Consider the following 26877-nt stretch of genomic DNA (forward strand, 5'->3'; position numbering starts at 1 on the left):
GATGGTAGTCTTTCTTTTCTGGAGACTGGGTTTTTAAAGCTCTTTGCTGGACTTGTGTGGGGACGCTTCTACTGAAGAATAGCTGACTAACTTGTCCTGAATTCAGAAGTGGTGACAAAGGACAGCCAAGATATAACCTCTTCTACCTACAGTTGTAGACACTTCCAGTCTGCAAACTGCTGTCTCATAGAGACTGATTTGTTTTAAGCAATCCAACAACATGACTCACTCAAATGTTTCTTAATCAAGGTATTTATTTACATCAAGTAATTCAAACAACTAACGAGGAAGAATAATCAGGGACAGGATTAAATAGTTTTTTTAAAAACATGGACTCAGGAAAGTTGAGGACAGACCCTTTAAAGGTAAACACCGCTCATCTATCTCCATGATATTTTTTGATGAGGCAAGTGAAGCTGATGAAGGCAAACCAATTTACTCAGCATACGCAGACTTCCAAAAAGTGTTTGAAAACATGGTGATGCCCAATAGTTATGCTGCTATAAATGGGAGTGTAACTGTGCTAATAAGGATATGGGCTGAGAATTAGGAAGATAAGGAAAAAAAATCTGCTGGAGGAACTCAGCTGTGTCTTCATGTTGATCAATAGCTGCTTTTCAGGCTGGAGAGAGAGACAGACTCATTCTCTTATGAAACAAAGCAGGACCGTAACTCTTCTTCAGAGATAATCAAAACTTTTAGATGACAAAATCTGGTAGTGTGGTAAATAGTGAGGAGGTTACTGACAGATGAAGAGGATAAATAGGCAAACAAGATTTATTGCAGAATGCAAGTTGATCCTTTTGGCAGGAAGAATGATAATAAAACAGGTAAATTCTGAAGGCTGTGGGAACAGATTGCTCTGGGCAAATTATGCACACATTTATGAAGCTGGCAGTTCAGGCAGAATAGAGCACTGAGAATTAAAGAGAAAGTTAATGTTGAACCTCTATAAAACTCTGGGGGGACTACAGCCAAATTTCATCTGCAGGAGGAATGTGATGATTGTAGAGAGAATACAAGAATGCTATGTAGAAAAATCAAAGGGTGAGGGGCATCAATCACACAGGTCAACTGAAGCTAAGGATTATCTCCTTACAAAACTTAGACGGCAGAAAGACAATGGATGGAGTGGCTTCATTCTGCCTTTAACGCCACAGCTGAGAATCAGAGTGCAGTATAATGACAGGCAGATCTTGTATCACATTCTCTGCCTTGGCAAGGCTTTGAGGAGACTGGACAGTTGACATTCCTTCCTGAATGTGGTGATGTTGATATGGGTGTCTATGCTGAACTATGTTGTTAACAGACATATTGAGCAATACAGCAAGCACCTTCTTATATTCTGAAGATTATCTCAATTATTTTTACAGCTGATGCCTTCAAGTCAATGGTGGACAAGTCTCTGGTGCTTGTCACCAGGATTACTCCTCTTCTTGCCTCTGAGCCATGCCATAGGATCTTTTAATGGCCAAGGAATAAGGTTTCATCTTAAAGATCTCTTCTATAATGATGTGGTGTTCCCCTTGGAAGGTACTGAAATGTTACCCTGGATTAGATGCAGAAACATGGGTTTAGCAGGAATTCCAGCATTTGTTTCAGCCAATACCCTGGATTTGGGTCAGATCATGGGCTTGTACACCTTGTTCTTTATTAGTCTGAAGGTTCAAGCTCATTCTTCTTTGCATGCAACAGACTGGAGAGCTAGATTCAGCGTCAGATTTGTGGCCTTGTACACTTCGTCCTGTTCTACGTTAGTCTGTAGGCTCAAACTCCTTCTCATTGGCATGCAACAGAGTAGTCAGTTGCTGGTTGGAGACTCTCAGCTGGCGGAGCGTTCCCATGGCTTGGCACAGATAAACAGCAAGGAGATGTTTACACTACAAAATGCACAGTAATGTCAAGAGTAGAGGGACAGTCAACAAGGGAAACAAGTAAATCATCATTCCCTTCTCCTGTCTGGATAAACAATGATCCTTCCATACAAAATAACCCCATCCTCTGACACTTTCCAAGGAAAAGTTCCACATACAAAACTGTCTTTTTTTCACTAAATCATAAACACAAGAGATTCTGCAGATGATGGAAATCCAGAACAAAACACATTTTCAAAGGGCTTATAAACATGTTTTAATATAAAAATATGGAGCATACTTCCAGGTCTCTCAAGTCTGCTGTATCATTCAATATCCTAGTGGTTTGTCCATTTTATCACAGTCACAACTGATCCTTATATCCTGCAGTAGACCGCAGACACTGGAATCTGGAGCAACAAACAATCTACTAGAGGAACTCAGCAGTCAGGCAGCATGTATGAGGAGGAAGGAATTCTCAACATTTCATTCAGGTTGAAACTGTGTACCAGGACAGAGTGGAGAAGATAAGTGACAAATATAAAGAGGAGAAGAGAAGTGGCAAGAGAAGGGAAGATTCAGAGGTGACTGAGGAGGGGTGTAAGATGACAGGCTGATCATATCAGATAGGGGTAGGGAGCAGAGTGGAGTAGGTAAGATACGAGAGATTGGACAAGCAGATGGAGCAAGGTGCAGTGGCGTGGATGGGGAACAGGAGATCGGAGAGAACTGCAAATCATCTAGTAACCAAAAAAATCAATCTCATACGTAAATATATTCAAAGATTGGATGGATAGCCTAGCAGAAAAGACAGTGGATCAGCAATGGCAGGTATTCTTGGGAATAATGCACAAGGTGAAAAATCAGTTCATCCCCCAGAGAAGGAAGGATTCAAAGGGGGGAAAGGGGCCACAGTGGTTGACAAAGGAAGTCAGAGATTGCATAGCATTAAAAAAAAGGAAGTATGACAGAGCTAAGGTGAGTGGGAGGACGGATGATTGGGAAGTTTTTAAGGAACAACAGAACTTAACTAAAAAGACAATACGGGGAGAAAAAATGAGGTACAAACGCAAGCTAGCCAGGAATATAAAGGAAGATAACAAAAGCTTTTTTAGGTATGTGAAGAGAAAGAAGATAGTTAGGAACAATGTTGGGCCCTTGAAGAATGAATTGGGTGAAATTGTTATGGGAAGCAGAGAAATGGCAGAAGAATTTAATGAGTACTTTAGATCTGTTTTCACTAAGGAAGACACAAGCAATCTCCCAGATGTATGTTTGGGCCAAAGACATAGGGTAACAGAGGAAATGAAACAAATTGACATTAGGAAGGAAACGATGATGAGAAAACTGATGGGACTGAAGGCTGACAAATCCCCAGGTCCAGATGGTCTGCATCCTAGGGTACTAAAGGAGGTGGTCCTGGAAGTTGCAGATGCATTGGTAATCATTTTCCAATGTTCCTTAGATTCAGGATCAGTTCCTGAGGATTGGAGAATGGCTAATGTTATCCCAATTTTTAAGAAAGGAGGGAGGGAGAAAACAGAGAACTATCAACCTGTCAGCCTGACATCGGTGGTGGGAAAGATGTTAGAGTCCATTATTAAGGATGAAATAGTGGCATATCTAGATAGCAGTGATAGGATTGGGCCGAGCCAGCATGGATTTACCAAGGGTAAATCATGCTTGACTAATCTGTTGGAGTTTTTCGAGGATGTAACCAGAAAGTTAGACAGGGGAGATCCAGTGGATGTAGTGTACCTCGACTTTCAGAAGGAATTTGATAAGGTCCCACATAGGAGATTGGTGGGTAAAATCAAAGCTCAGGGCATCGAGGGGAAGGCATTGACATGGATAGAAAACTGGTTGGCAGATAGAAAGCAAAGGGTAGCGGTGAATGGGTGTTTCTCGGAATGGCAGGTGGTGACTAGTGGGGTGCCACAGGGCGCGATATTGGGACCACAGCTGTTTACAATTTACGTCAATTTGGATGAAGGCATTGAAAATAACATCAGCAAATTTGCTGATGATACTAAGCTGGGTGGCAGGGTGACATGTGATGAGGATGTTAGGAGAATTCAGGGTGACTTGGATAGGCTGGGTGAGTGGGCAGATACTTGGCAGATGGCGTTTAATGTGATTAAGTGTGAGGTTATCCACTTTGGGAGTAAGAAAAGGAAGGCAGATTATTATCTGAATGGTGTAGAGTTAGGTAGGGGAGAAATACAAAGAGATCTAGGAGTCCTTGTTCATCAGTCACTGAAGGTGAATGAGCAAGTGCAGCAGGCAGTGAAGAAGGCTAATGGAATGTTGGCCTTTATTACAAAGGGAATTGAGTACAAGAGCAAGGAAATCCTTTTGCATTTGTACAGAGCCCTGGTGAGACCTCTGCTGGAGTACTGTGTACAGTTTTGGTCTTCAGGGTTAAGGAAGGACATCCTGGCTGTAGAGGAAGTGCAGCGTAGATTCACGAGGTTAATTCCTGTGATGTCTGGACTGTCTTACGCAGAGAGGTTAGAGAGACTGGGCATGGACACGTTGGAATTAAGGAGATTGAGAGGGGATCTGATTGAAACATATAAGATTATTAAGGGATTGGACAAGATAGAGGCAGGAAATATGTTCCAGATGCTGGGAGAGTCCAGTACCAGAGGGCATGGTTTGTGAATAAGGGGTAGGTCATTTAGGACAGATTTAAGGAAAAACTTCTTCTCCCAGAGAGTTGTGGGGGTCTGGAATGCACTGCCTCGGAAGGCAGTGGAGGCCAATTCTCTGGATGCTTTCAAGAAGGAGCTAGATAGGTATCTTATGGATAGGGGAATCAAGGGATATGGAGACAAGGCAGGAACCGGGTATTTGATCAGCCATGATCTCAAAATGGCGGTGCAGGCTCGAAGGGCTGAATGGTCTACTTCTGCACCTATTGTCTATTAGGTACCAAAAGCCCTTTGAGATAGAGAACTATACAACTCTTCACAGGAAGGATGGAGAACAGTCAGCCCTAATCCTCCTTCTGGACACTTCTGCTCAAGGAACCATCAGCAACCACACTGACAACGCAGCGGTTACACAACTGCGATTAATGGACAGGTAACAGCTGAAACAAAATCCCAGCCATTAGATCCTACAGGACCTTACGCTGCTAATCAGATAAATCATGTCATTAGTCAATCCATGTCAAAATCGGAAACCATTAGCTAGTAATCTAAACAGAGTAATTTGTAAATAATCTTTGGCACATGTATCTAAATATAACAGTCCAAAGCTATAAATTACTTTATGTATAACTGAACAAAGCACTCCACATGACTAACCTTAAGAGGCAAATTTTGATGTTCAGCCTGGCTATAAGCACTCCTTGCCTCTTGCAGACTCTGTCTGGTTTGGTTGGTAGGCTAACTGGCTACTGCTAATTGTCTCCGGTACGTCGCTGAGTGCTAGAACCTGGGGTGAGTTGATGGGAATGTGTGGAGATTAACATGGGATCAATGTAGGATTAGTGTAAATGGAACGGTTGATGGTTGTTGTAGACGTAACAAACTGAAGGGCCTATTCCCTGCTGGATCTATGGCTCTGCTTATTTTATCCAATTCTTTGCTCTGCCACTTTGACCTTGGTTTCACAGCTTTCTAATTTCTCCTTGTCTGAAATCTCTCAATGATAAGTAGGAAACAAGCGTATCCAATCTTGTATTCCCACTCTGATTGCTACATTAGCAAAGTACTGGAGACAGTATTCCAACTGGAATTGCACTGCAGCAGGGAAGCTTGCAGGACATGAGAGAGAACAGGAAAGAAATCTGTCTGGTTGATCTTAAATTCTTACCAATAGATGGTCATTTCTTCGTAAGACAGAGTATGTGAAAGCCACACATGAGCAGTAGAGGCAGGAACTGAGGCAGTGATACACCCGACCAGAGCTTCCTACAACCTAGTCAAACATAAGTGAGTACAATTAAGGCAAATGCAGAACAAAAAGCGTTTGATGAGGCTGGGAATGGTCTTGATTTCAGAGGATTCAGATCAGGGTTATCAAAAACAAAGCATTTAATATTCCAATGCAGCATTCAGTTCTAACGTTCCACTGGTGTGGAAACAGCACAGCCACTGGCACATGCATTACACTGGCTGTGTGATAACACATGCCCCATTCGCTACAGTGAGGACAATGTATGGGGATTTTCAGAAATAGTGTTATAGTCACAGGTACAGTTGGGAAAAATATAGAGTGGGCAGCTGATTAAAGCTGGATCATAAGGGAATGACTCAATGAGTACTGCACCAACCTGTTTATAATGCCTGTACAGAAAAGAGCAGGGACTTTTGGGAAATGGAAAAATGATTGCACTTGTAAAGTCTCAGCATTTCCAATAAAATTCAGCCTCAACATTTGCACTTCCATCCTTGTGAGTTTTTTCTTTCACATTTTATAGTCGTTTCCTTCCATCATAGGGCACAATACAAGAGCATAAACTCCCTTTTGGTGTAATCAAAGACCTAGGAAGAATCAGCACCATTCTGTTGCTGTACCTGCATGTCAGTATTCCTGCTGACAAGGAGGGATAGTGGGAGATCCCCAATGGTTATTGCAGGAAACATGAGTAGCCAGAGATAAACCATTCACCTCCTTGCCATCACTCTGTTTAGAGGTGACATTGCATAGACTCCAGCTGGGAGACAGATGGTGCAAGGTCCTCTGGGGTAATACCTGCATCAAACCACCTCTACAGATTCAGGTTATCCTGAAACCAGATCTATATGTAGACTGTAAGTATTGAGTCTATATCAGAATTTCATTATAGAACAGTACCGCACAGTACAGGCCCTAAGGCCCACAATGTTGTGCCGACCCTTAAACCCTGTCTCCCATATAACCTGCCCACCTTAAATTCCTCCATATACCTGTCTAGTGGTCTCTTAAACTTCACTAGTGTATCTGTCTCCACCACTGACACAGGCAGTGCATTCCACGCACCAACCACTGAGTAAAAACACCTTCCTCTAATATCCTCCTTGAACTTCCTGCCCCTTACCTTAAAGCCATGTCCGCTTGTATTGAGCAGTGGTGCCCTGGGGAAGAGGCGCTGACTGTCCACTCGTTATCTATTCCTCATAATATCTTGGATACTCTGCCATGTCTCCTCTCACCCTCCTTCTCTCCAGAGAGTAAAGTCCTAGCTCCCTTAATTTCTGATCATAATGCATACTCTCTAAACCAGGCAGCATCCTTGTAAATCTCCTCTGTACCCTTTCCAATGCTTCCATATTCTTCCTATAGTGATGTGACCAGATCTGGACACAGTACTCCCCGTGTGGTCTAATCAGAGTTTTATACAGCCGCATCATTTTTAAATTCTATCCCTCGACTTATGCAAGCTAACACTCCATAAGCTTTCTTAACTACCCTATCTACCTTAGATAGATAGAGTTAGGTACAGCTCTTAAAGATAGCAGAGTCAAGGGATATGGGAAGAAGGCAGGAACGGGGTACTGATTGTGGATGATCAGCCATGATCACAGTGAATGGTGGTGCTGGCTCAAAGGGCCAAATGGCCTACTCCTGCACCTATTGTCTATTGTCTACCTGTGAGGCAACTTTCAGGGATCTGTGGACATGTACCCCCAGATCCCTCTGCTCTCCACACTTCCAAGTATCCTGCCATTTACTTTGTACTCTGCCTTGGAGTTTGTCCTTCAAAGTGTACCACCTCACACTTCTCCTGGTTGAACTCTATCTGCCACTTCTTAGCCCACTTCTGCATCTTATCAATGTCTCTCTGCAATCTTCGACAATCCTCTACACTATCCTTTGCAAACTTGCCAACCCACCCTTCTACCCCCACATCCAGGTCGTTAATAAAAATCACGAAAAGTAGAGGTCCTAGAACCGATCCTTGTGGGACACTACTGGTCACAACCCTCCAATCTGAATGTACTCACTCCACCACGACCCTGTGCTTTCTGCAGGGAAGCCAATTCTGAATCTACCTGGTCAAATTTCTCTAGATCCCATGCCTTCTGACTTTCTGAATAAGCCTACCGTGTGGAACCTTGTCAAATGCCTTACTAAAATCCATGCAGATCACATCCACTACACTACCCTCATCTATATGCCTGGTCACCTCCTCAAAGAACTCTATCAGGCTTGTTAGACATTATCTGCCCTTCACCAAGCCATGCTGACTGTCCCTGATCAGACCATGATTCTCTAAATGCCCATTGATCCTATCTCTAAGAATCTTTTCCAACAGCTTTCCCACCATAGACGTAAGGCTCACTGGTCTATAATTACCCGGTCTATCCCTACTACCTTTTTTGAACAGCCGTTGATCATGGCTGATCCATTTTTCCTCTCAGCCCTAATCTTCAACCTTCTCCCCCTATCCCTTCACTCCCTGACCAATCAAGAATCTATCAACCTCTGCCTAAAATATTCATAAAGATTTGGCCACCACAGCTGTCTGTGGCAACGAATTCCACAGATTCACCGCTCTTTGGCTAAAGAAATTTCTCCTCAGCTCCATTTCAAAAGGACACCCCTCTGTTCTGAGGCTGTGTCCTCTGGTCCTAGACTCTCCCACCATAGGAAACATCCTCTTCACATCCACTCTATCAAGACCTTTCGATAGATTTCAATGAGGTCACCCCTTAATCTTCTGCATTTTAGTGAATACAGGACCAGAGCCATCAAACGCTCTTCATATGACACACCGTTCAATTCTGGGATCATTTTTGTGAACCTCTTTAGAACCCTCTCCAGTGTAAGCGCATTCTTAGGGGCCCAAAACTCCAAGAGAGGCCTCACCAATGTTTTATAAAGCCTCAACAATACATCCTTGCTTTTATATTATAGTCCTTTAAAAATGAATGATAACATCACATTTGACTTCCACACCACAAACTCAACTTGCAAATTAACCTTTAGGAAATCCTGCATGAGGATTCTTTGCACCTGAGATTTTTGAACTTTCTCTCCTTTTAGAAAATAGTCCACCCTTTTATTCCTTCTACCAAAGTGCATGATCGTACAATTCCTGGCACTTATTCCATCTGCTACTTTGCCTTATCTGATTAAGTCCTTCCGTAGCATCTCTGCTTTCTCAAAACTACCTGCTCCTCCACCTATCCTTGTACCATTTGCAAACTTTGTAAAAAAGCCATCAATTTTGTCATCCAAGTCATTGACATAAAACATAAAAAGAAGTGGTCCGAACACAGACCCTGTGGAATACCACTAGTCACTGGCAGCCAACTAGAAAAGTCTCCCTTTATCCCCATTCTGCCTCCTGCCAATCAGCCACTGATTTATCCATGTTAGTTTTTCCTGTAATACCATGGGCTCTTAACTTAAGCATGCTCATGTATAGCACTTTGTCAAAGGCCTTTTGAAAATCCAAGCACACAACATCAACCAATTCTCCTTTGTCTATTTTGCTTGTCATTTCTTCAAGGAATTCCAACAGATTTTCCCTTGAGGAAACCATACTGACTACAGTCTATTTATCATGTGCCTCCAAGTTCCCCAAAACTACATCCTTAATAATTGATTCCAACATCTTCCCAACCACTGAGGTCAGAGTAACTGGCCTATAATATTCTTTCTTCTGTCTCTCTCCCTTCTTGAAGACTGGAGTGACATTTGCAATTTTTCAGTCTTCTGGAACCATTTCAGGATCTAGGGATTAATGCCTCCACAATCTCTTCAGCCACCTTGTTCAGAACTCTGACGTGCAGTCCATCTGGTCCAGGTGACTTATCCACCTTCAGACCTTTCAGTTTCTCATTAATTTTCTCCCTAGGAAGGGTAACTGCACATATTTCTGAAACCTGACACCTAGAACCTCCAGTATATTGCTAGTGTCTTCTACAGTGAAGACTGATGCAAGATACTTATTCAGTTCATCTGCCATTTCTTCTTCACTCATTACTACCTCTCCAGCATCGTTTTCCAGCGGTCCGATATCCACTCTCACCACTCTTTTACACTTTATGTATCTGAAGAAACTTTTGGTATCCTCTTTAATATTATTGGCTAGCTTACTTTCATATTCCATCTTTTCCTTCTTAATGACTTTTTTAGTTCATTTCTGTTGGCCTTTAAAAGCTTCCCAGACCTCTAATTTCCCACTAAGTCTTGCTCTATTATATTCCCTCTCTTTGGCTTTTATGTTAGCACTGACTGCTCTAGTTAGCTACGGTTGTTTCATTTTGCCATTAGAATTCACCTTCCTTTTTAAGATGTACAGTATATATCCTGTGCCTTCTGAATTACTTAAAGAAATTTCAGACATTGCTGCTCTGCTGTCATCCCTGACACTGTTCTTTTCCAATCAATTTTGGCCAACTCCTCTCTCATGCTTCTGTAATTCCCTTTGCTTCGAAGGAGTAAAGGTGATATCATTGAAACCTTTTCTAGCAGAATGGGCCAATTCTTGGAACTTTATTTGTCACATGTATATCAAAACATACAGTGAAAGTATTGTTTGGGTCAATGACTAGCCAAGTTCAAGGATGTACTGGGGGGCGGGCACAGCCCACGTGTCACCATGCTTCCAGTGCCGACATAGCATGCCCAGAACTTACTAACCCTAACCCATGTATATTGGGAATGTGGGAGGAAATCAGAGCACCCAGAAGAAACCAGATCACAGAAAGAATGAGTAAACTCTATGGACAGCAGCAGGAAATTAGTCCCAGTTGGTGATCACTGGCACTGTAAAGCATTGTGCTAATTGCTACGCCACTTGCCATCCCAAATCCTGAAAGATCCCAGACTTGCAGATTATGGGGCACTAGCAAAGAGGAAGTGACATCTGCGGCAGATCAGAAGTACTCACAGTGAATGGTGGGGCTAAAGAGGCATGGTGACTTACTCTTGCTTCTGTCATTGGAATGTACTTGATGGGTAAAACAGCTTCCTTCTATCATCATAATATAAAAACACAAAGACGTCCAAGTGTCAAACCTGATAGAGCGTTCTTCCACTGGGAGCGTCAACAAGTGTCACTGAGCGCTGATCCACTAGTTCTAATGCCTGCAGAGCCTGTGGTCCAAAGACACATTTCAGCCTGGAAGAGAAACATCTTTAAGAAACAGTTTGTTATATTAAAGCCAAGCAGATTATAACACAAGATCTGCTTTTCCTTATTCAGGAAAAAGGCAGTAATGTTTTTCTCCCTCATGTGTTCAGTCCTAAAGCAATGAAGGAGTAAAGAGCAATCAACTCACATACCACGACCCACCACCCTTTTGCAGGACTCCTTTCTCCTTACAGTGTGCCCAGAGAATCTAATAGAAAATCGGCCACAAAGTTGTCAGTAGAGGAACAGTGAAGACAAGAAATATCCGTAGCCAGCATGGCTTAACCTTAGGCAAAGGCAGTGAGGATCAGCGATATGTAGATAGTAACGAACAGCACCAGGCCCAGGCAGTGAAGTGGTGGTGGGGTGTGGATATGTAGACAGTACGGAACAGTACCAGAATAATTTGGTAACTGTGATGCACACTTCACTGAAATATATTACTTTTATGGGATTAAATTGGAAAGAAATGAGATTGAATACAGAAAGAACACACTGCTGTAACAAACATTTGGGTTGGAAACAACAATCTGATTTGAACCTGGGAGGAACAATATCCGAGTCCAAACATGCAGGGTACTGCTGAATGTATTTCTGGACTACTGTACACAGATTGAGTGTCCATATCTACACAATATATTTGTCATTGGCGGAATACAACAAAGGTTCACTTGATGCCTGGGATGGTGGATCTGCTGAATGTAGAGACACTGTGTGGACCAGATCTATATTCCCCAGAGTTTAAAATAATGAGGGAATAATTTGAAAATCCCATCAAATGTAACTGACTAGATACAGGAGAAGTTGTTCCAGCTTGGGGAAGAAGTTTAGAAAGGGAAGGACAACAATCTCAGGTTCCAGAGAAAGAGATTCAGGACTGAGGAAAAACAGCTTCACTTTGGAGGATGGTGAAGGTGTACACCTCTCCACCAGAGAGCAGCAGAGGCAGCAAATACATCTGAGGAGATTCTTCAGTAAGTGTTGGGAAAGGAAGAATTAGTGATTTGAGATGGATGATCAACACATTTATCATGGATGGTAGAAAAGACTTGCAGGACAGAATAACTGGTAACAACTGGTCCTAGCTGACAAGTATACAGACTATAATCTGCTCCACTTCAACTCTCAACTCCACAAGAAAATAGGCAGTCCTTGTGTAATGAAATAATGTTCATTAAAGCAACAGTCCTAAAATCTCTATAACACACTTACCAGCTCATGTTCCAGATATTGGTCAGATCACCTGAACATGTGATTCTGGGTCTATAACCATATAACCATAAAACAATTACAGCACGGAAACAAGCCATCTCGGCCCTTCTAGTCCATGCCGAACGCTTACTCTCACCTAGTCCCACTGACCTGCACTCAGCCCATAACCATTCCTTTCCTGTCCATATACCTATCCAATTTTACTTTAAATGACAATACCGAACCTGCCTCTACCACTTCTACTGGAAGCTTGTTCCACATAGCTACCACTCTCTGAGTAAAGAAATTCCCCCTTGTGTTACCCTTAAACTTTTGCTCCCTAACTCTCAACTCATGTTTGAATCTCCCCTACTCTCAATGGAAAAAGCCTATCCACGTCAACTCTATCTATCCCCCTCATAATTTTAAATACCTCTATCAAGTCCCCCCTCAACCTTCTACGCTCCAAAGAATAAAGACCTAACTTGTTCAATCTTTCCCTGTAACTTAGGTGCTGAAACCCAGGTAACATTCTAGTAAATCTTCTCTGTACTCTCTCTATTTTGTTGTCATCTTTCGTATAATTCGGTGACCAGAACTGTACACAATACTCCAAATACGGCCTTACCAATCTCTTGTACAACTTCAACATTACATCCCAACTCCTATACTCAATGCTCTGGTTTATAAAGGCCAACATACCAAATGCTTTCTTCACCACCCTATCCACATGAGATTCCACCTTCAGGGAACTTAGCACCATTATTCCTAGATCACTCTGTTCTACTGTGTTCTTCAATCCCCTACCATTTACCATGTATGTCCTATTTGGATTATTCCTACCAAAATGTAGCACCTCACACTTATCAGCATTAAACTCCATCTGCCATCATTCAGCTCACTCTTCTAACTGGCCTAAATCTCTCTGCAAACTTTGAAAACCTACTTCATTATCCACAACGCCACCTACCTTAATATTATCTGCATACTTACTAATCCAATTTACCACCCATCCTCCAGATCTTTAATGTATATGACAAACAACACTGGACCCAGTACAGATCCCTGAGGCACACCACTAGTCACCGGCCTCCAACCTGACAAACAGTTATCCACCACTACTCTCTGGCATCTCCCATCTAGCCACTGTTGAATCCATTTTACTACTTCAATATTAATATCTAACGATTGAACCTTCCTAACTAACCTTCTGTGCGGAACCTTGTCAAAGGCCTTACTGAAGTCCATATAGACAACATCCACTGCTTTACCCTCATCAACTTTCCTCGTGACCTCTTCAAAAAATTCAGTAAGATTTGTCAAACATGACCTTCCACACACAAATCCATGTTGACTGTTCTTAATCAGACCCTGTCTATCCAGATAATTATATATACCATCTCTAAGAATACTTTCCATTAATTTACCCACCACTGACGTCAAACTGATAGGCCTATAATTGTTAGGTTTACTCTTAGAACCCTTTTTAAACAATGGAACCACATGAGCAATACGCCAATCCTCCAGCACCATCCCCATTTCTAATGACATTTGAAATATTTCTGTCAGAGCCCCTGCTATTTCTACACCAACTTCCCTCAAGGTCCTAGGGAATATCCTGTCAGGACCTGGAGATTTATCCACTTCTATATTCCTTAACAGCACCAGTACTTCCTCCTCTTTAATCGCCATAGTATCCATAACTTCCCTACTTGTTCCCCTACCTTACACAATTCAATATCCTTCTCCTTAGTGAATACCGAAGAAAAGAAATTGTTCAAAATCTCCCCCATCTCTTTCGGCTCCACACATAGCTGTCCACTCTGATTCTCTAAGGGACCAATTTTATCCCTCACTATCCTTTTGCTATTAATATAACTGTAGAAACCCTTTGGATTTATTTTCACCTTACTTGCCAAAGCAACCTCGTATCTTCTTTTAGCTTTTCTAATTTCTTTCTTAAGATTCCTCTTACATTCTTTATATTCCTCGAGCACCTCATTTACTCCATGCTGCCTATAATTATTGTAGATATCTCTCATTTTCCTAACCAAGTTTCCAATATCCCTTGAAAACCATGGCTCTCTCAAACTTTTAACCTTTCCTTTCAACCTAACAGGAACATAAAGATTCTGTACCCTCAAAATTTCACCTTTAAACGACCGCCATTTCTCTATTACATCCTTCCCATAAAACAAATTGTCCCAATCCACTCCTTCGAAATCCTTTCGCATCTTCTCAAAGTTAGCCTTTCTCCAATCAAAAATCTCAACCCTGGGTCTAGTCCTATCCTTCCCCATAATTATATTGAAACTAATGACATTGTGATCACTGGACCCGAAGTGCTCCCCAACACATACCCCCGTTACCTGACCTATTTCATTTTCTAACAGAAGATCCAACACTGCCCCTTCTCTAGTCGGTACCTCTATGTATTGCTGCAAAAAACTACCCTGCACACATTTTACAAACTCCAAACCATCCATCCCTTTTACAGTATGGGCTTCCCAGTCTATGTGTGGGAAATTAAAATCTCCCACAATCACAACCCTGTGCTTACTACAAATATATGCTATCTCCTTGCAAATTTGCTCCTCCAATTCTCACTCCCCATTAGGTGGTCTATAATACACCCCTATAAGTGTTACTACACCTTTCCCATTCCTAAATTCCACCCAAATAGCCTCCCTAGACAAGCCCTCTAATCTATTTTGCCAGAGCACCGCTGTAATATCTTCTCTGACAAGCAACGCAACACCTCCCCCTCTTGTCCCTCCGATTCTATCACACATGAAGCAATGAAATCCAGGAATATTTAGTTGCCAATCACACCCCTCCTGCAACCATGTTTACTAATAGCTACAACATCATACTTCCATGTATCAATCCATGCTCTAAGCTCATCCACCTTTCTTACAATGCTCCTAGCATTAAAATAAATACATTTAAGAAATTCTCCACCTCTTCCTCTCTGTTTATTTCTAACAGTACAAAGAACTTCACTGTCTTCTTTTTCTTCCTTCTCCCATACATCTGTTCCTACACTCTGGTTCTCCTCCCCCCTTGTATCCAGTTTAAATCCATTGGAGCCTCTCTAGCAAACCTGCCTGCAAGAATATTTGTCCCCCTCCAGTTCAGATGTAAACCGTCCCGCCGGAACAGGTCCCACCTTCCTTGGAAAACTGCCCAATTATCTATAAATCTGAAGTCCTCCCTCCTGCACCATATCTTCAGCCACGTGTTGATCTGCACTATCTTACTATTTCTAAACCTGCCTGCACGTGGCACTGGTAGCAATCCTGAGATTGCTATCCTGGAGATCCTGTCCTTTAACTTGGCTCCTAGCTCCCTAAACTCACCTTTCAGGACCTCCTCAGTCTTCCTACCCACGTCACTGGTCCCTACATGGACCAAGACATCCGGCTGCTCACCCTCCCCCTTGAGAATAATGAGAACTCGATCCGAGATATCGTGGACCCTGGCACCAGTGAGACAACAGACCATCCGGGATTCTCGATCTCTTCCACAGAACCTCCTATCTGTCCCCCTAACTATCGAATCCCCTATCACTACTGCTCTCCACTTTTCCCTCCTTCCCTTCTGAGCTGAGGGTCCAGTCTCGGTGCCAGAGATGCAACCACTGCAACTTGTCCCTGGTAGGTCGTCCCCACCAACAGTATCCAAAATGGCATACTTATTGTTGATGGGAATGGCCACAGGGGTACAGGTGTGAACTGTGTATTGTCCAGTGTGCTATGTGCAGGTGTGAACTGTGTATTGTCCCGTGCCGAGTGTGCAGGTGTGAATTGTGTATTGTCCCGTGTGCTGTGTGCAGGCGTGAACTGTGTATTGTCCGGTGCCAAGTGTGCAGGTGTGAACTGTGTATTGTACAGTGTGGTATGTGCAGGTGTGAACTGTGTATTGTCCCGTGTGGTGTGTGCAGGTGTGAACTGTGTATTGTCCAGTGCCGAGTGTGCAGGTGTGAATTGTGTATTGTCCTGTGCCAAGTGTGTAGTTATGAACTGTGTATTGTCCTGTGTGGTGTGTGCAGGTTTGAACCGTGTATTATCCCCTGTGGAGTGTGCAGTTGTGATCTGTGTATTGTTCCTTGCGTAGTGTAGAGGTGTGAACTGTGTATTATCCCCGTGCCTAGCATGCAGGTGCGACCTAGTCATTTGGCCCATCATGTCCATACTGACCCTTTTCTCTGTAACACCTGTTGAATTTGCCCCCATTAGGTCCATGTCCTAGACTGCCGTGCTTATTTAGTACCAATTTAAATGTCTCTTAAATGTAGTGTAATATCGGATTCCATCACCTTCTCTGGCACTATGGTCTAAATGTTAGCTTTCCCCCAGATTTCCTTCAAAACTCCATTTCCCTCACCTCCCTTTAAAACCATGACCTCCTGCTTTTCTACCTTCTACAAGGGCAAAAAGATTCTGGGTCTATGCCTCTCTTAATTCTGTAACCTCCACCCAGTCATCCCTCAGCTTACTTCACTGCAGGGAAATTATCCCTGTCCAAACAGTCATCCCCAATAACTAAACTCCTGCAACTGCAGTAACATCCTAGTGAACCTCCCTGTACTCACGCCAGCACAACCACATCCTTTCTGTAGTGTGGAAACAAGAAATGTACACAATACTCCAAGTGTGGTCCAAACAGTGTTTTGTGCAGTTGTAAAATACCACGATGTTTATATGCTATGTCCCCAGTTCCTAAGGCAAACATGCTGTAAAAAGGGACATTCTGTATAATAAACTATTACATTACAGTAATGTGATCCAAAACCATTTGAGAATCTGGCGAGGGAACTTCAGAGTTTAGGGAGCATAAAGTGATAGACATACTCACATCAAAAGCAGTTCATCTGTCACTGAAAAACACAAGGCAAGGAAACATATCAATGACATTTGAAAAAACATACGTAGTCTCAACACAAATGCAGCTAAGCACACCACTCAGATACTTCAATCTATCCACGCAACCTATTTAAAAATAAACTATGCTGTTGGCCTATCTCAGTGTGACTGGGAGATACAGCATGAAAACAAGCCTTTCAACCCAAGGAATCTGTTTCAGCCGCTATCTAGATATTCATATTAATACCATCTCAATACTTTTGTTTGAGGTTCTACCCCTCACCTACACATTAGGGACAATTTTCAGCTCTACCACCCTGCATGTATTTGGGCTGCTTAGAGGAGCACATCACACACCATGGGGAAATCCTTGCAGTCACAGGACTTATGAACACCATACAGACAGCACCAAAGGTGAAGGTTGGAGGTGGCTGGGTAATGCTAAAAGGCAGATTATGTTACAGCTGAATGTGCATACAGGTGGCCTGAGTCATCAATGAACATTGAGACAAATCACTCAGAACTTGTCACAGAGAACAAGCACACAAGGCTGAGTAAATGCTTTCCCACTGGAGGGGAGTGGCACATCAGTACACATTGTTGGAAACAGCAGAAATAAATATTGCAATATAAAAACAGCATGCTTGCCTGGACATTGTCCTGAAGTGTTTCTGCAGCTCTGGTAACACACAAGGCAGTGCTACAAGCCAGCTGGGATACAGTAACACCAAAAACCCTTTTGTTTTAGGTGTGGAGTTTACAATCTCATCACAAGTTACCAAATTACTTCAGCAAATCAGTGACCAAAGCAGTCTTTAAAGGTTTATGGTCCTGTGGGGAGTATCAATGTAATTTCATTTCATTTCAAAACTGCACACATTACTGGTGAAGCAGACTAGATAAACCATAAGACATAGGAGCAGAATTAGGCTATTTGGCCCAGAGAATCTGCTCCACTATTCAATCATGGTTGATCCCTTTTTCTTCTCCTCAACCCCACTTCCCAGTCTTCTCCCTGTAACCTTTGATGCCGTATCCAATCAAGCTCTGCCTGAAATACACCCAATGACCTGACCTCAACAGCTCTTGTGGTAGCAAATTCCATAAATTCACCAGTCTCTGGCTAATGACATGTCTCCACATCTCTGTTTTAAATGGATGCCCCTCTACCCAGAGGCTGTGCCCTCTTGTTCTAGACTCTCCCACTTTGGGAAATATCTTTTCCACATCTACTCTGTCTAGGCCTTTCAACATTCCAAAGGCTTCAATGTGATCCCTTCCTCGCCCTTCTAAATTCCAGTGAGTACAGACCCAGAGTAAACAAACATTCCTAATATGAAAACTCTTTCATTCCCAGAATTCTCCTTGTGAACAACCTCTGCATCCTCTCCAATGCCAGCACATCTTTTCTTAGATGAGGAGCCCAAAACTGTTCACAATACACAAGGTGAGCACTCACCAGTGCCTTATAAAACTTCAGCATCACATCACTGCTCTTGAATTCTAGACCTCTTGAAATGAATGCTAACACTACATTTGCTTTCCTCACCACTGACTCTACCTACAAGTTCTACATGAGGACTCCCAAGTCCCCTTGCATCTCAGGTTTTTAGATTTTCTCCCCATTTAGAAAATAGTCTGCACATTTATTTCTACTACCAAAGTGCATGACCATGCATTTTTCAACACTGTTTTGCATTTACCACTTTCTTGCCCAGTCTCCTCATCTGTCTAAGTCTTTCTGCAGCCCACCGGTTTTCTCAACTCTACCTGCCCCTCCACCAATCTTCATATCATCTGCAAATTTGGTAACAAAGTCATCTGTTCCATCGTCGTTGTTACACAGCATAAAAAGAGCAGTCCCAACACCAACCACTGCAGTACACCACTCGCTGCCTTGTACCTATTAGCCAATACTCTAACCGTGCCATTAGCTTTCCTGTAATAACATGGGCTCTTAACTTGGTTAGCAGCCTCATGGGCCAAATAGCCTTAATTCTTCTACGTCTTGTGGTTTAAAATCAGAATACTGCTTATATTCAGCAGGTCTGACAGCATCGATGGATCATGTTTTTGAAAGTGGCATTACAGGCAGATAAGAGTTGTAAAGAGAGCTTCTGGCACAGTGGCCTTCAGAAATAAAATTGAATAGAAGAAATACAAGGCTGTTATATTGGAGTTGTACAAGATGTTGCTGAGGCCTAATTTGGAATATTGTGTGCAGTTCTGATCACCTACCTACAGGAAAGATATAAGAATGAAAGAGTACAGAGAAAATTTACAAGCATGTTGCCGGCAATTGAGGACCTGATTTATAGGGAAAGGTTGAATAGGTTAGAACTTTATTCTGGTATTGGCAATTGATATCTTAGGAAAACCAACCTTACAGCCTTTAAAAGACCCATTTATTCCAACACTTTAAGTTCCAAGTCTTTGACATTCCAAGTTAAACACTTAGACCATAAGATATAGGAGCAGAAATAGACCATTCAGACCATCGAGTCTGCTCTGCCATTCAATTATGGGCTGATCCAATTCTTCCATTCATCCCTTCTCCCCATACCATTTGAGGCCCTGGCTAATCAAGAACCTATCTATCTCTACCTTGAATGAGCCCAATGACTTGGCCTCCACAGCCGCTTGTGGCAACAAATTCCACAGATTTACCACCTTCTGACTAAAGTAATTTCTCCACATCTCTGTTCTAAATGGACGCCCTTCAATCCTGAAGCCGTGCCCTCTTGTCCTGGACTCCCTTACCATGGGAAATTACTTTGCCATATCTAATCTGTTTAGGCCTTTTAATATTCGGTTTCTATGAGAACCACCCCCCCCCCATTCTCCTGAACTCAAGGGAATACAGCCCAAGAGCTGCCAGATGTTCCTCATACGGTAACCCTTTAATTCCTGGAATCGTTCCTGAGAATCTTCTCTGAACCCTCTCCAATGTCAGTATATCCTTTCTAAAATAAGGAGCCCAAAACTGCATACAATACTCTTAAGTGTGGCCTCACGAGTACCTTATAGAGCCTCAACATCACAACCCTGGTGTTATATCCTATTCCTCTAGAAATGAATGCCAACATTGCAATTGCCTTGTTCACTACTGACTCAACCTGGAGGTTAACCTTTAGTGTATCCTGCACAAGATCTCCCAAGTCCCTTTGCATCTCTGCAGTTTGAATTCTCTCCCCATCTAAATAAGTCTGTCCGTTTATTTCTTCCACCAAAGTGCATGACCATACACTTTCCAACATTCTATTTCATTTGCCTTTTCTTTGCCCATTCCCCTAAACCAATTAAGTCTCTCTGCAGGCTCTGTTTCCTCAACACTACCCGCTCCTCCACCTATCTTTGTATCATCAACAAATTTAACTATGAATCCATTAATCCCATAGTCCAAATCATTGACATACATCGTAAAAAGCATCAGTCCCAACACCGACACCTGTGGAACTCCACTGGTAACCGGCAGCCAGCCAGAATAGGATCCCTTTATTCCCACTCTCTGTTTTCTGCCGATCAATCAATGTTCCACCCATGCTAGTAACTCCCCTGTAATTCCATGGGCTCTTACCTTGCTAAAAGCAGCCTCATGTGCAGCACCTTGTCAAAGGCCTTCTGAAAATCCAAGTACACCACGTCTGCTGCATCTCCTTTGTCTACGCTGCTTATAATTTCCTCAAAAAAATTGCAGTAGGTTAGTCAGGCAGGATTTTCCTTTCAGGAAACCATGCTGGCTTTGGCCTATCATTTCATTTGCCTCTAGGTACTCCATAATCTCATCCCTAACAATCCATTCCAACAATTTCTCAACCACTGATGTCAGGCTAACAGGCCTATAGTTTCCTTTCTGCTGCCTTCCACCCTTCTTAAATAGTGGAGCAACATTTGCAATTTTCCAGTCACCTAGTACAATGCCAGAATCTATTGATTCTTGAAAGATCATTATTAATGTCTCCGCAATCTCTCCAGCTACAGTACTTCCTTTGAACTCTAGGGTGCATTCCATCAGGTCCAGATTTATCCACCATCAGACTATTAAGCTTTCTGAGCACCTTCTCAGTACCTCCCCCAGAAGAGGCCTCAATGATCCAGGAACCAAAGCCCTGCCCCCTACACTAGTCTCTCAGCCACGCATTAATATGCCTGATCATGCTATTCTTGTGCTCATTAGCACGTGGCACAGGCAGCAATCCTGAGATTACTGCGCTGACGGTCCAGCTTTTCATCTCCCTACCCAACTCCACGAATTCTCTCTTCAGGACCTCCTCCCTTTTTCTACCTATGTCATTGGTATCAATGTGTACCAAGACTTCTGGCTGTTCACCCTCTCCCTTCAGAATACTCTGCACCCGATTTGAGACATCCCGTACCCTGGCTCCTGGGAGGCAACACACCATGCGGGTAACTCTATCAGGTTGACAGAACCTGTCTGTTCCCCTCACTATAGAATCCCCTATGACTCTCATTTTCTTCTCTTCTGCACCATAGAACCAGGTTCAGTGCCAGAGAGCTGATCGTCGTGTCCATCCTCTGTCAGGTCACCCCCCCCTCAACAGGATCCAAAATGAGATAACGATGGCCACAGGGGTGCTCTCTACTATCTGAGCTCTTCCCATCCTTTCCCTGACAGTCACCCACTTATCTAACTCTGGAGTCTCGGAATGACTAACTCCTTGGATTCCCACATCTGACACCCAGAGCAAAGTACTAACCCTACAGACAAGCTCTCTATTCTTCCAAAAAAATACAAGAGAAAAGAAACGAAGTCCACTTACCTTGCCAAAGCTTTACCACTCTGCCTCAGACTGTTCCTTTGACCTTAAATTCCCCATTAAAATTCATCTAAGTAATTTATGAAAAACACAAAGAGTAGGGGCCTCAGAACAGATCCCCGCAGAACACCACTGGTCACTGAATTCAAGGCAGAATATCTCCATCAACTACCGCTCTCTGCCTTCTGAATCCACACAGATTTGAGTTTCTGAATGAGCCTTCCAAGGGGAACCTTGCTGACCACCTTGTGAAAATTCATGTACACCACATCCATCACTGTACTTTCAATTTGTTTTGTCATATCCTCAAAAAGTTCAGGCAGGCTCATGAGCATGACCAGCCCCTCACAACACCAAGACCATTATTCCTAATCAGACTGTGCTTCGCTAAATGCTTGTAAATCCTGTATTCAATAGTTTGCCCATCACTGACAAGACTCACTAGTCTATAATCTCAAGATGATCCCAATCACCTTTCCTGAATAAATGAATAACGTTTGCCCTCCTCCCATCTTCTGGTATTAATCTTGTGGCTGGTGAGGTAGCAAAGATCATTGCCAAAAGGTGAAACAATCTCTTCCCTTCCTCCCCATAGTATTCTGGGGTATATCCTATCCAACCCCGGGGACTTAGCTTTCCTAATGTTTTTCAAAAATTCCAGCACATCCTCTTTATTAACACTGACATGTTGTGCCATGACAGCCCATTCTACACTGACCTCACATTCATCAACATTCCTCTCACAGTCAATACTGAGACAAAGTACTCATTAAGGATGTCCCCTCCCTCCTGCAACTCCAGCCACGTTTCCTCTTTTATCCCCGATTGGTCCTACCCTCACACAAGTCATCGCCTTGTTCTTCATGTACATGATTTAAATACATCGTTTTTATAAATTTGTATTTAAGTTCTTAATTATGATTTCCAGCATCATCTTAAGAACAACTTTACACTAACTGGTCAATAGTTTTTCCAATTTGAGCCTCTCTTTGTTCTTAAATAGAAATACCGCATTCAAGATTTTACTTTAAATCAGCTGGAGGCCTTCTGGAACATGATAGGTTCTAATATCTTTGCAGCCACTTCCTCCAATGATTTTGAATATAGAACATCAGCTCATAACAATCTCTGCTTTTCATTCTCTTAGATTTTCCAAGTTTGAAGTAACCTCTCTCAAGAGGCACAATTTCCTCCCTCTGAACTTAAACTAATTTCTTGGGATGTTTGTAATGCCCTTCGCCAGAAAAATCTCTGCAAAATATCAGTTTAGATAGCAAGCTACAAGCTTCTACTACCTTCTGTGTATTCTTTGCTCTCCTTTATCCTTTTCCAATTGCTTTGTAACTACACTTCCTAGTCTTTAATCTCTTTGTTAAGGGAACAACCCCCGTGTATCTAATTGAATAACTCCAACTTATTCAACTTTTCCTTATGGTTAAAATTATCCAGTCTGGCAATATTTTCAGAAATTATTGCACATTTTCTTGGACCCGGCACATCAGGTAAGTGTAGGAGTACAGTGGTGCTTGGAAGTTTGTGAACCCTGTATACTTTGCTCTATTTCTGCATAAATATGACTTAAGATGTGATCAGATCTTCACACGTCCTAGATAAAGAGAACCCAATTAAATAACACAAAAGCATTATACTTGTTCATTTGTTAATTGAGAAAAATGATCCAATATTACATATATTTGTTGGAAAAAGTATGTGAACCTCTGGAGTATTGCCTTTTACAAAAACAGTTTGGAGTTGGGTGTTCCAATCAATGAGATGAGATTGGAAGTGTGGGTTGTAGAGATTCTCTACCCTATTTAAAAAAAACCACAAAGTCAGATTACTGACAAAGCCTATTCTTCTCAAGTAAGATCTGTTTATGTGCACCATGCTGTTATCAAAACAACTTTCAGAGGACCTCAAAAGAAGAATTGTAGAAATGCAGGAAGTTGGAAAAGGCTACAAAAGCATTTTTAAAAACCTGACTGTTCATCAGTCCACAATAAGAGAAACTGTCTACAAATGGAAGAAACTCAGTACTGTTGTTACTCTCCGTAACAGTGGGCATTCTACAAAGATCACACCGAGAGCACATGCTGAAGCAGGTGAAGAAGAACCCAAGGGCACCAACAAAAGGACTGCAGAAATCTCTAGAACTTGCTAAAGTCTCTGTTCATGTGTCCACTGTAAGAAAATTACTGAACAAGAATGGTGTTCATGGAAGGACACCATGGAGGAAATTACTGCTCTCCAAAAAACATTGCTGCACATTTCAAGTTTGCAAAAAACCACGTGGATGTTCTACAATGCTTCTGGGACAATGTTCTGTGGACAGATGAGACAGAAGTTGAACTTTTTGGCAGATATACACATTGCTATGGTTGGAGAAAAAAAAGGCACTGTACACCAACACCAAAATGTCATCTCAACTGAGAAGCATGGTGGAAAGAGCATCATGGTTTGGACTGCCTTGCTGCCTCAGGACCTGGACAGCTCGCAATCGTTGAGGGAACAATGTATTCAAAATTGTATCAAGACATTTTACAGGAAGATGTCAGCATAGTCGTCCATCACCTGAAGCTTAATAGAAGTTGGATAATGCAACAAGACAATGATCTGAAAGACAAGAGTAAATCAACAACAGAATGGTTTAAAAAGAAAAAAATATGTGTTTTGGGATGGCTGAGTCAAAGTCCTGACTTTAATCCTATAGAAATGTTGTGGAAAAACCTGAAACAAGCAGTTTGAGTAAGGAAGTCAACCAACATCCCAGAGTTCAAGTAGATTTATAAGGAGGAATGGCGTAAAATTTCTCCAAGCTGATGTGCAGATTTGATCTACAATTACTGGATACATTTGGTTGAAGTAATTGCTGTACAACAGGGTCAAACCAGTTAATGAAAACAAAAGTTCACATACTTTTTCCAACAAGTACATGTAATATTGCATAATTTCTCTCAATAAGTAAGTATAATGTTTTTAGTGTTATTTATTTAATTGGGTTTTATTTATCTAGTTTTAGGACTTATGTGAAGATCTGATCACATTTTAGGTCATACTTATGACAGACAGACATACTTTATTGATCCTGTGGGAAATTGGGTTTCGTTACAGCCGCACCAACCAAGAATGCAGAAAGAGAGAAAAGTATACAACATTCACAAACTTTCCAGCACCGCTGTACATGTTCCTCCAAAGTGGCAACATAGGTAGACAGGTGGAGGTGGTGGTGCTTGGAACTCTGGCCTACTTTATTGAGGGCATTGAGTGCAGGAGTTGGGATGTCACCTGGCAAATGCTTTTTTTAAAATACAGAGTGTGGTTGGGTACGTGGAATGTGCTGCCAGAGATGGAAATAGAGGCAGATACATTAGAGACATTTAACAGATTCTTAGGTAGCCACACGAAAGACAGAAAAATGACAGAAGGGTACGTGTGAGGGCAGGATTAGATTCATCTTGGAGTATGTTAAAGAGCCAGCACAACATTGTGGGTTGAAGGGCCTGTACTGTTCCATGCAAGAATTGTATGTGAGACCACTGACAACACTGCACTCAGTTCTGGTCACTCAGCGTTTAGAGCAGGGGTTCCAAACCTGGGGTCCACGGACTCCTCCGTTATTGTAAGGGTCTGACAAAGATCACACCAAGAGCACAATATGCAACATTGAAGGAGATGAAGAAGAACCCAAGGGCAACAGCAAAAGGCCTGCAGAAATCTAGAGAACTTGCTAAAGTCTCTGTTCATGTATGCTCTATAAGAAAAACACTGAACAAGAATGATGTTCATGGAAGGACACCATGGAGGAAATCACTGCTCTCCAAAAAAAAACATTGCTGCACATCTCAAGTTTGCAAAAGACCACGTGGATGCTCTACAACACTTTTGGGACAATGTTCTGTGGACAGATGAGACAAAAGTAGAACCATAGAACACAACAGCACAGTACAGGCCCTTCAGCCCTCCATGTTGTGCCGACCCATATAATCCTTAAAAAAGGTACTAAACCCACACTACCCCATAACTCTCCATTTTTCTTTCATCTATGTGCCTGTCCAAGAGGCTCTTAAATACCCCTGTTTTAGCCTCCACCACCATCCCTGGCAAATCATTCCAGGCACTCACAACCCTCTGGGTAAAAAACCTACCCCCGATGTCACCCCTAAACTTCCCTCCCTTAATTTTGTACATATGCCCTCTAGTGTTTGCTATTCGTGCCCTGGGAAACAGGTACTGACTATCCACCCTATCTATGCCTCTCATAATCTTGTAGACCTCCGTCAAGTCCCCTCTCATTTTTCTACACTCTAAAGAGAAAAGTCCCAGCTCTGCTAACCTTGCTTCATATGACTTGTTCTCCAAACCAGGCAACATCCTGGCAAATCTCCTCTGCACCCTCTTCATAGCTTCCACATCCTTCCTATAATGAGGTGACCAGAATTGAACACAATACAGGTGTGAGCCACGGTGGCAGGGCCTCTGGCACTGAGTCTGACCCTGTGGTGCAGAAGAATGGGACGGAGAAGAGGAGAGCTGTCATCATTGAAGACTCTATAGTCAGGGGAGCAGACAGGAGATTTTGTGGACATGAGAAGGAAACCCGCATGGTTTGTTGCCTCCCAGGTGCCAGGGTCCGGGGATGTCTCTGACCAGATGCATGACATTCTGGTACGAGAGGGAAAGCAACCAGAAGTCGTGATACATGTTGGGACCAACGACATAGGCAGGACGAGGGATGAGGTCCTGAAGTGTGAGTTTCGGGAACTAGGCAGAAGGCTGAAGAACAGGACCTCAAGGGTGGCGTTCTCAGGATTGCTGCCAGTACTACGTGATAGTGATGGTAAGAATTGGAGGAGATGGCAGTTGAATGTGTGGCCGAGGAGTTGGTGCAGGGAGCAGGGTTTTAGATTTTTGGACCATTGGGATCTCTTCTGGGGAAGGTGGGACCTGTATAGATTGGATGGGTTGCACCTGAACTCGAGAGGGAGCAATACCCTTGCTGGTAGATTTGCTAGCATGGTTCGGGAGGGTTTAAACTAATTTGCAAGGGGGATGGGACCCGGAGTGATAGAGCAGTGAAAGAAGTTCATGGAGTAAAGCTAGATCTAACATATAGA

At 42.6% G+C, this 26877-nt stretch overlaps 1 protein-coding gene across 6 annotated transcripts in view; it reads right to left on the reverse strand.

Moving 5' to 3' along the window:
- Window positions 1-244: 244 nt before the first annotated feature.
- Window positions 245-26877, reverse strand: part of zswim7 (zinc finger, SWIM-type containing 7) — a 51046-nt gene continuing 24413 nt past the window's right edge. For all 6 annotated transcript variants that reach the window (XM_059973790.1, XM_059973789.1, XM_059973788.1 and 3 more), the window contains 4 exons: window positions 16978-16999; window positions 10815-10917; window positions 5676-5780; window positions 245-1880 (listed from right to left, as the gene is read on the reverse strand). In XM_059973790.1, coding sequence (XP_059829773.1) covers window positions 1755-1880; window positions 5676-5780; window positions 10815-10917; window positions 16978-16999 — 356 coding nt within the window. In that variant the 3' untranslated portion in view covers window positions 245-1754. The remainder of the gene's footprint in view (window positions 1881-5675; window positions 5781-10814; window positions 10918-16977; window positions 17000-26877) is intronic.

The sequence above is a fragment of the Hypanus sabinus genome, chromosome 6, assembly GCF_030144855.1.
Source record: "Hypanus sabinus isolate sHypSab1 chromosome 6, sHypSab1.hap1, whole genome shotgun sequence".
In the NCBI taxonomy this organism is placed as follows: Eukaryota; Metazoa; Chordata; class Chondrichthyes; order Myliobatiformes; family Dasyatidae; genus Hypanus; species Hypanus sabinus.